Source organism: Gastrolobium bilobum, unplaced genomic scaffold, assembly GCF_033153095.1.
Source record: "Gastrolobium bilobum isolate Gb01-03AN ecotype WA unplaced genomic scaffold, APGP_CSIRO_Gbil_v1 utg15686, whole genome shotgun sequence".
NCBI classification, from domain to species: Eukaryota; Viridiplantae; Streptophyta; class Magnoliopsida; order Fabales; family Fabaceae; genus Gastrolobium; species Gastrolobium bilobum.
This window is the reverse complement of record NW_026896135.1, coordinates 7,810-17,551: the sequence shown is the minus strand read 5'-3', so window position 1 is coordinate 17,551 and position 9,742 is coordinate 7,810. Positions and strand designations below refer to the sequence as shown.

The following is a 9,742-nucleotide window of genomic DNA, read 5'->3' as shown; positions in this document are numbered from 1 at the left end:
AGATACATGTCTTCCGAGTACGGCCTCAAAGACGACCTCCTCATTGAAACAATGGATGCATTGACTATGTCATCGGAGGAAAGATGAGATTACTTCTCTATGCAAGAGGAGCCTTTTTTCCCTAGCCCACGAGAGATTAATAAGGATTTGCAATACCCAAGAATTGAACCCTGAGCACTGCCCCGGGCTCTCAGTCTCGTCAATTGAGCTATCCCGGGTTAATTAGAGGCAGAAATGGTAAACCCTTATAAAATTTAAATATTAAATTAACAAATTTTTAACTAGACTAATGAAATAAATGATGAACAAGTAAATATATTCAAAAATACTAAATTAACAATATTAATTTGAGACGTTAATCAAACCACCTATTCCCCTATCATGTTGGAAATGAGAATTTATTGGGTTGGGCTTTTTGGCCGTTAGATATTGGGTTAGACAAGGGAGAATAAGGTGGACATAAAATAAAATAAAATTGATATAAAAATCCCCAATGAAGATATATAGCATGTACGGTTGGCCTCTATTTTGCTACCACAGTCCTCAGTTAATCGCTGTGAAACTCTAAAGCAAAGCTTTTAGTTTCAGTGGAGTGAGTCTAATCCCTTTTGGATGTGGCTCTCAGCAATTCCAATCCAGGTTAGTTTCTCTGTAACACTCTTTCCTCTCACCAACCACCATCTGCACCTCAAATCTCAATTATTATTAAATCTGAGTATGACCCCTTTCAATGGTTTTAGGGATGACAATGACTATGACTTTATCCTTTTATAATGCTAAGGGAATTACTGTAACTCCAAGGGATTCTCTTTTGCTTAAACCCAACCTATTATCATCTCTTAGTTCCCTTGATTCTTTCCAGGTATATCTCCAATCAACATTTATTATTTGGCTGAATTGCAAGTTCTTATATTAACCCAAAAAAAAAAATAATAATAATAATAATTATCCGGCTTAAATTGGTAGTGTAATTTTGAGCTTCAAGTTCTTCTGGTATGTCTCTCTATGTTTTTTTCACATGTATATAAATGCTTATTGTTTTTTATTTGTATTTTTTCTCTCTTTTTTTTTATTTTTTATTTTTTTGTGAGCAGTACAATAGCAGCAAGATCAGACTTCCTGTGAATATTAGAATTCCAGCAAAGAAGTTTTGTCAATATGCATTAACCATCAGGAATGAGGTGCCACAAAATGCTGATTTTCCTCGCCGTTATTCGAGAAAAGAGAAGAAACCTTTCCCTGTACCCATTGTAGAACTGCGACGAGCAGCTAGGGAGAGGATAAAGAGGATGAAATATGAGCCGAAAAAACCAATGCCGCCGCCGAAGAATGGGTTGCTGGTGAAGAACCTTATACCAACTGCATATAATGTGTATAATGCTAGGATCACTCTGATTAACAATCTCAAGAAGTTGCTCAGAGTAGTGCCCGTTCATGCTTGTGGGTAATTTATAATATCCCTTCGTATCCTCTAGTATATACTTTTGGTTAATGTGGAGCTTGTGTGAACTATTGGGAAACTGCATAAAAATTATGGGTTTTTATTGACCATTGTTAATTCTGACCTTATAAGATATTCCAACTGCTTATATGGTTTCATTGACAATTTGTTTGAAATGATGCATAAATCACAAAATTGCAATACCACTTGACATTCTAGTTTTTTAACTGTATCGTTGTTAGCGTAACTAGAATCTAAATCAGATATTTCCAGTGCCACCTATAATTTGCCATCATGGTGGGCAGTTGATAGTTTCATATCTAGCATCTCCAACAAATACTTAAACCTTCACAAGCCTCACTATTATGCCCTCATGAAAAGGAAGATTACCAGTTCTGCTTGCTACGTCTTTAGTTCTTACCAATCTTGTCCACTGGTTGGAACCCTTTCATGGTAAACAGGCTGCTAGAGCTTCAACACTGAGGGGATTATGATACGGTTAGAAGTAGGGGGAAAGAGCTGCCATAGGATGGAAAGTATATTCCCTTAAGAATATACCCAAATGACAGTTAGACTAATGTGAACTGGTTAGTTGGTTACCTGGTTAGTTAGAATTGATTAATTGGTTAGTCTTTAGATGAGAAGGGTTGCCATCGTATAAGGCAGGGATTTCCCTTAGGATAGTTATTCTGGAGAATTCATTTGTAACTGAGATGTTCTCAGGGGAAGGGGAGACTCCCTTGAGAAGAGCAAGGCTCTTTTAATCCTTTCTGCAATAAAGGATCCATTTTTTCATTTTTCGTTGTCTCATTTCTTTCTCTTCTTTCTTCTGTTAATTTCTTGTTGGCAAATACGGAGCTGTAACAGATTCATTGTAACAGTGTAGGACCTTCGAATAATTTGTCTTAATGTTCTCAAAGATTGTAATTTTAAATGTTTTCTTTTTTATTTTGAGCCCAAAGAATCTATTAATGTGCTTTTTCAACTTGGCACATGAAAAATATCAAGGACCAATTCTAGCTACCTTACAATATATATATTATTTGTGCTTGCCAAGCTAGTCTTCGTGAATGTGATTACCCAATTTGAGTGATTTTTCCTACTAGCTTATTCTAATGTACTTGACAAGAATTTTTTATCCACCTATAAAGTTTCTCTATCTCATTTAAGTCCATTATTTTTACATATAAGTGTAATTTAATGTCTCTACCCGAAAAATGTGATTTAATGTCCTAAATATTGGAATACATGCAGGTGGTGCAGTGAAATCCATGTAGGACCTGTTGGACATCCATTCAAGTCATGTAAAGGTTCAAACGCCAGCATCCGCAAGGGCCTCCACGGATGGACAAATGCCCATGTTGAAGACATATTAATACCAATTGAAGCCTATCACCTCTATGATCGTCTTGGAATGCGGATTCCTCATGAAAAGAGATTCTCCATCCCTCGAATTCCAGCTGTGGTTGAGCTTTGCATCCAAGCCGGTGTTGAAATTCCGGAGTTTCCCACAAAAAGGAGAAGAAAGCCTATAATCCGTATTGGGAGGAAGGAATTCATCGATGCTGATGAAAGTGAACTTCCAGATAAAATCGCAGAGGGCCCTCTAAAACCACTACTAGCTGAAATACCTGATTCAGAAATAGTAGCTCCATCGAACAATGAAGAAGTAGTCCTTCTTGCTGAAGAAACACTCCAAGCATGGGAAAGAATGAGGCAAGGTACCAAGAGACTAATGAGGATGTATAATGTGAGGGTCTGTGGATATTGCCCTGAAATTCATGTTGGTCCCAAGGGGCACAAAGCTCAAAACTGCGGAGCCCATAAACACCAGCAACGAAATGGGCAGCATGGTTGGCAGTCTGCAGTTCTTCATGACTTGATCCCACCAAGATTTGTGTGGCATGTTCCTGATGTAAATGGACCACCCCTGGAAAGAGAGCTCAGGGATTTTTATGGTCAGGCGCCTGCTGTAGTGGAAATGTGCATTCAGGCTGGTGCTGCTTTACCTGAACAATATAAATCAACCATGCGACTGGATGTGGGGATTCCATCAACTATGAAAGAAGCTGAAATGGTAGTTTGAGATCAAATGCTGTTATAAATAAACCCCTTGTTTTGATTATAGTGTAAAACTGTAAATTGTGTGCACTATGTAGGATTTCAAACTTAATGCAATGAGATTTTTTTTTCCAGAATTGGAATAGCACCATCTTGCTAGTTCTGGAAGGAGTCTTTTTGGTAGTTAGACAAACTTTTTGTGTCATCTGCTATATCCTCTGCATTCGGCAAAAGATATATAAAATTAGAGAAATGTGTTTCTCATGTTGCATGAGATAATGCAACATACACAAAAATAGATGGGATTCATTTTTTTTTTCTCTCTCTTTTTCTTAATGGGTTTCATCCACTATTTTGTGAATTACATGAGACAAATTATCTCATGCAACATGAGAAAAATTTTACAAATAAAGAACGCATAAAACAAGAAGAAAAAGATGAGTAACATTTTGTGTGTATTTCCATTCTGTACAGTAGTGCCTTTTATAGCCTAAAAGAGAATAACAAACTCCTAAAAATGCGGGAGTCCAAAACCAAAAAGAGGAGCAAAAATGAGCACAGCTCATATAACAGAAAGCAAAAAATGAGCACAGCTCATATAACAGAAAACAGAAAGGAAAATGCAGTAAACTATGAAATGTATCTGTAAAACTCCCCCTCAAGATGGAGAGTAAATATTCAGTACTCCCATCTTGGAAAGCAGAAAATGAAATTGAGTTGGGTGAAGAGCTTTAGTGAGCATATCTGCAATCTGGTTAGCAGAAGTGATGGGAAACGTTTGAAGCACACCCTTGGAAATATGATCCCGAACCAAATGACAATCGATTTCGATATGCTTCGTCCGTTCATGAAAAACGGGGTTGGCAGCAATATGTAGAGCAGCAGTGTTATCACAGTAAAGATGAGCAGGGGAGGAGTGAGTAACATGAAAGTCACGTAACAAAGACAAAAGCCAAACAGCTTCACAAGCACCATTAGCCATTGAGCGATACTCAGCCTCTGCAGAAGAACGGGAGATAGTAGACTGTTTCTTGGACTTCCATGCAATAGGAGAGTGACCAAGAAAAGCACAAAAGCCAGACACTGACCGACGGGTATCAGGGCAGCTTGCCCAATCAGAATCAGTGAATATCTTGATTTGTAGAGCAGAATCAGCAGACAGAAAAATGCCTTGTCCAACAGAATGTTTTAAATAAGCTAAGATGCGATGAGCAGCATGTAAGTGAGGAACTCTGGGAGTTGAGAGAAATTGACTCAATCTGTTAACCGAATAAGAAATATCCGGTCTTGTGAAAGACAGATAAAGCATCCTACCAATGAGACGTCTGTAAAGAGTAGGATCTGGCAATAAATCTCCTTCAAGGTGTGAGAGTTTCAAATGAGGCTCCATGGGAGTGGATTTGGGCTTGCACCCAGATAAACCAGTGTCATGAAGGATGTCAAGAATGTATTTCCGTTGACTGAGGAAAATACCCTTAGAAGAACGAGCCACTTCGACACCAAGAAAATACTTAAGTGGACCAAGATCCTTCAGCCGAAAAAATTTGTCAAGAGAAGAGATGAAACCTGTAATTGCAGTAGAATCATTAGAAGCCACAATAACATCATCAACATAAATCAGGATGGCTAGCATAACAGAACCCTTAAACTTCAGAAAAAGAGAGTGATCATTTGTAGACTGAACAAAGTCCATAGAAAGCAAAGTAGAACTGAGTTTCTGGAACCATTGTCTTGAGGCTTGTTTTAGCCCATACAAAGACTTCCGTAACCTGCAAACAGGGTTGGGAGGAATAGACTCCCCCTGACAAAAATACCCAGGAGGTAAACGCATGTAAACTTCCTCACTGAGATCCCCGTGAAGAAAAGCGTTATTGACGTCCAATTGATGAAGGCACCATCCATTAACAGCAGCCAAAGCAAGGAGAAGCCGAACAGTGGACACCTTGACTACCGGAGAGAAAGTATCAAAATAATCAATACCTTCCTGCTGTGTGAAACCCTGGGCCACAAGACGAGCCTTAAACCTCTCCAAGGAACCATCAGCATGATATTTCACACGGAAAACTCACTTACAACCGATAGCATGTTTTCCGGAAGGCAGGGAAACAATATCCCATGTTCTATTTTGCTCAAGGGCAGCAAGCTCATTGCGCATAGCATCACACCATTCAGGGAGTTGAGAAGCCTGGGAATAGGTGGAAGGTTCATAATGGGCAGATAAGGCATTAACAAAAGCCATATGAGGGGAAGAGAGGCGGTGATAGGATAGGTAATTGGACATTGGGTGAGCTGTGGAGGGTGAGCAATCATAATCAAGAAGGTATTTGGGAGGATGAGAGAGTCTAGAAGGTCTGCCATTGGGAGCCATAGTGGTGAGTGGAGAGGAAGCAGGAATGGAAATTAGAGGAGATGATGTAATGGGAGAAGAAGCAAATGGAAAAACTGATTCAAAAAAAATTACATCTCTGGAAATAAACACACGATTAGACTGAATGTCCAGAAGTTTGTAACCTTTGAAACCAGGAGGATAACCAAGAAACACAGCAGGTATAGCCCGAGGAGAGAATTTATGACGTGACCGTGAAAGAGAAGAGGCATAACAGAGACAACCAAAGACACGTAAATGAGAATATTGAGGAGATTTTTGGTGAAGAAGAGTGAAAGGAGTAGAGTTGGACAGGAGAGGAGAGGAAGTTCTGTTGATAAGATAAACTGAGGTTAGGACACAATCCTGCCAGTAAGGGAGGGGAACATGAGATTGGAAATGAAGAGCACGCGCAACATTCAAGATATGTTGATGTTTGCGCTCAACCACAGAATTTTGTTGTGGTCGCTCAACACAGGAGTGATAAAGAGTAATGCCTTTGGAAGAAAAAAATGGAATGTGAAATTCGGGTGCATTATCACAACGAACAGATTTGATGGAGATGTGAAACTGATTGAGAATAAGAGTATAAAAATTGCTGAAGACAGAAGAAAAGTCTGATTTTTGTTTGAGAAATATAACCCATGTGTAACGTGTGTGATCATCAACAAGGGTCAAAAAATAACGAAAACCATCAACCGAAATTGGGGTAAAAGGCCCCCAAATGTCACAGTGAATGAGATCAAACGGCCTAGGAGACAATTTTGGATTTAATAAAAAAGGCAAACGTTTTTGCTTTGCCAATGGACAAATAGTGCAATGTAAATGGTCAGATACAGAAGATAAATTCAAGTGTGATTTCATTGATGATAAAACAGGGAGAGACAAATGACCTAGTCTAGAATGCCATAAGGCTACATTTGGAGAAATTGCAGATAAACAAATGGGAGGAGCGACAAGCTTGGGAGGAAGGAGACTGGCAGAATCAAGGACGTAAAGACCACGAACAAGATTAGCAATCCCAATCGTCTTGCCGGAGAGACGATCCTGAAGAAGACAGTGAGATGACAAAAAAAGAGCAACAATGTTAGATGTACGGGCAAGAGCACTGATGCTTAAGAGATTAAACGAAAAAGTGGGAACAAAAAGAACATCATAAAGAATCAAACATGCAGAAAGAAGAGAAGAACCCTTGGAGACCACCGGAGCAGCCGTGCCGTTGGGGAGGGTCACGACCGAATCGGAGGCAGGGGGTGAAAGGGTAGAGGACAGAGGAGCACAAGAAACATGGTGGGTTGCTCCAGTGTCCAAAACCCAGCAAGTAGGAGGAAGCGAAGAGGGGAACTCACCATTGAGGCTGGCTATGGTGGGATTGACGTCAAGTGGTGGAGAAGAGGGCTGGGGATTTTGGATAGACGGTGGGGGAAGAAGGGAAAGCAGCTGTTGATACTGATGATGTGTGAAAGTAGGTGAGGGAGAAACGACAGCGTTTGAGCTGGGCCTGGGTATAGGAGTGTGTAACGGATTATGAGTGGGCCTGGGTGATTTGGGCTGGTAACCGGGTGGGTAGCCATGTAGCTTAAAGCATTTTTCTTTGGTGTGGCCCAAAATGTTGCAATGGCTGCAGAGTGGACGTTGACGGCGCGGAGGAGCACCACTGGCAGCGGCAACAGTCGGCGGAGGAGCAGCGGAAGAGAAAAGAGGGCCATCAGTGACCAGGGGAACAGAGGTCGTAATCTCACGTTGGCGTTCCTCCTGTAAGACCAAAGAAAAAACCTTCGACAGGGATGGAAGAGGGTCCATCAGTAAAATTTGAGCTCGGATCGAAGAAAAAGAGTCATTCAACCCCATAAGAAAATGCATGGCGTGGTCCTGGTCACGATCATGAGAAATAGATCGGAGAGCTCCACAAGTGCAGGAATAAGAGGGTGAGTAATCGAAGAGTTCGTCCCAAAGGGTTTTCAGGCGAGTATAGTAGCCATTAACGGTCGAAGCATCTTGGTGCAGGGAAGAAATTTGCAGCTTAAGCTGAAATATTCGAGGACCGTTGGCTTGGTGGAATCTGGTACGTAGATCGAACCAGGCATCATAAGCATTCGAGGACCGTTGGGGAGGGTCACGACCGAATCGGAGGCAGGGGGTGAAAGGGTAGAGGACAGAGGAGCACAAGAAACATGGTGGGTTGCTCCAGTGTCCAAAACCCAGCAAGTAGGAGGAAGCGAAGAGGGGAACTCACCATTGAGGCTGGCTATGGTGGGATTGACGTCAAGTGGTGGAGAAGAGGGCTGGGGATTTTGGATAGACGGTGGGGGAAGAAGGGAAAGCAGCTGTTGATACTGATGATGTGTGAAAGTAGGTGAGGGAGAAACGACAGCGTTTGAGCTGGGCCTGGGTATAGGAGTGTGTAACGGATTATGAGTGGGCCTGGGTGATTTGGGCTGGTAACCGGGTGGGTAGCCATGTAGCTTAAAGCATTTTTCTTTGGTGTGGCCCAAAATGTTGCAATGGCTGCAGAGTGGACGTTGACGGCGCGGAGGAGCACCACTGGCAGCGGCAACAGTCGGCGGAGGAGCAGCGGAAGAGAAAAGAGGGCCATCAGTGACCAGGGGAACAGAGGTCGTAATCTCACGTTGGCGTTCCTCCTGTAAGACCAAAGAAAAAACCTTCGACAGGGATGGAAGAGGGTCCATCAGTAAAATTTGAGCTCGGATCGAAGAAAAAGAGTCATTCAACCCCATAAGAAAATGCATGGCGTGGTCCTGGTCACGATCATGAGAAATAGATCGGAGAGCTCCACAAGTGCAGGAATAAGAGGGTGAGTAATCGAAGAGTTCGTCCCAAAGGGTTTTCAGGCGAGTATAGTAGCCATTAACGGTCGAAGCATCTTGGTGCAGGGAAGAAATTTGCAGCTTAAGCTGAAATATTCGAGGACCGTTGGCTTGGTGGAATCTGGTACGTAGATCGAACCAGGCATCATAAGCATTTGTGAAATACATCAAACTATCAGCGATATCCTTTGAAATAGAATTCAGAAGCCAAGAAATCACCATTGAATTGCAGCGATTCCAAGCACTGAAAGAAAGATTATCAGAGGAGGGACGAAGTAAGGAACCATCGACAAAGATGGATTTGTTCTTCGCGGTTAAGGCGAGTAACATAGCACGGGACCAGGAGTTGAAATTTGGGCCAGTGAGGATATGGGTAACCAAAATCAAGCCGGGATGATCACCATTGCTAAGGAAATAGGGGCTACCGGAATCTTCAACTGAAGGTGAAGACCCGGAAGTGGCAGCACCACCAGGATTGGCGGTGGAAGAATTGTTAGCGGAGCCACGAGCCATGAGAAAGCGGCAAGGGCAAGAAGCTAAAACTCATCTGATACCATTTTACAAATAAAGAACGCATAAAACAAGAAGAAAAAGATGAGTAACATTTTTGTGTGTATTTCCATTCTGTACAGTAGTGCCTTTTATAGCCTAAAAGAGAATAACAAACTCCTAAAAATGCGGGAGTCCAAAACCAAAAAGAGGAGCAAAAATGAGCACATCTCATATAACAGAAAGCAAAAAATGAGCACAGCTCATATAACAGAAAACAGAAAGGAAAATGCAGTAAACTATGAAATGTATCTGTAAAAAAAAATAAAACCCATAAAATTATTAGTGTAAGATCAGTGGAGCAAAAATAATCTGATTTAAGCTTCTGCTATCCTTTTCTCTCTTCTCTTCGAGAGGGAAAAATCTTTTTGGGAAGTTTGCTGCATATTGGAAAAATAACTACTGATGCCAGGAGGCTGGAGTAACCTCTATAACTATGAACCGACAAGTATTTTGATAGGGATATATTATTTTACCTATCTTTTTTTCATGCTTACT

The 9,742-nt window shown here is 41.3% G+C and overlaps 2 protein-coding genes across 2 annotated transcripts; one reads left to right on the top strand and one right to left on the bottom strand.

The window, feature by feature from the left end:
* The first annotated feature begins 519 nt into the window (after positions 1-519).
* On the top strand, positions 520-3,639 carry LOC133297960 (APO protein 2, chloroplastic). The gene is made up of 4 exons (XM_061497198.1): positions 520-639; positions 741-862; positions 1,095-1,444; positions 2,696-3,639. The coding sequence occupies exons 2-4, from the start codon at positions 743-745 to the stop codon at positions 3,525-3,527; spliced, it is 1,302 nt and encodes a 433-aa protein (XP_061353182.1). The 5' UTR covers positions 520-639; positions 741-742; the 3' UTR covers positions 3,528-3,639.
* A 4,189-nt stretch (positions 3,640-7,828) lies between these two features.
* Positions 7,829-9,208, bottom strand: LOC133297958 (uncharacterized). Its single transcript, XM_061497196.1, has one exon. It carries the CDS (start codon positions 9,206-9,208, stop codon positions 7,829-7,831), a length of 1,380 nt encoding a protein of 459 aa, XP_061353180.1.
* Positions 9,209-9,742: the final 534 nt, after the last annotated feature.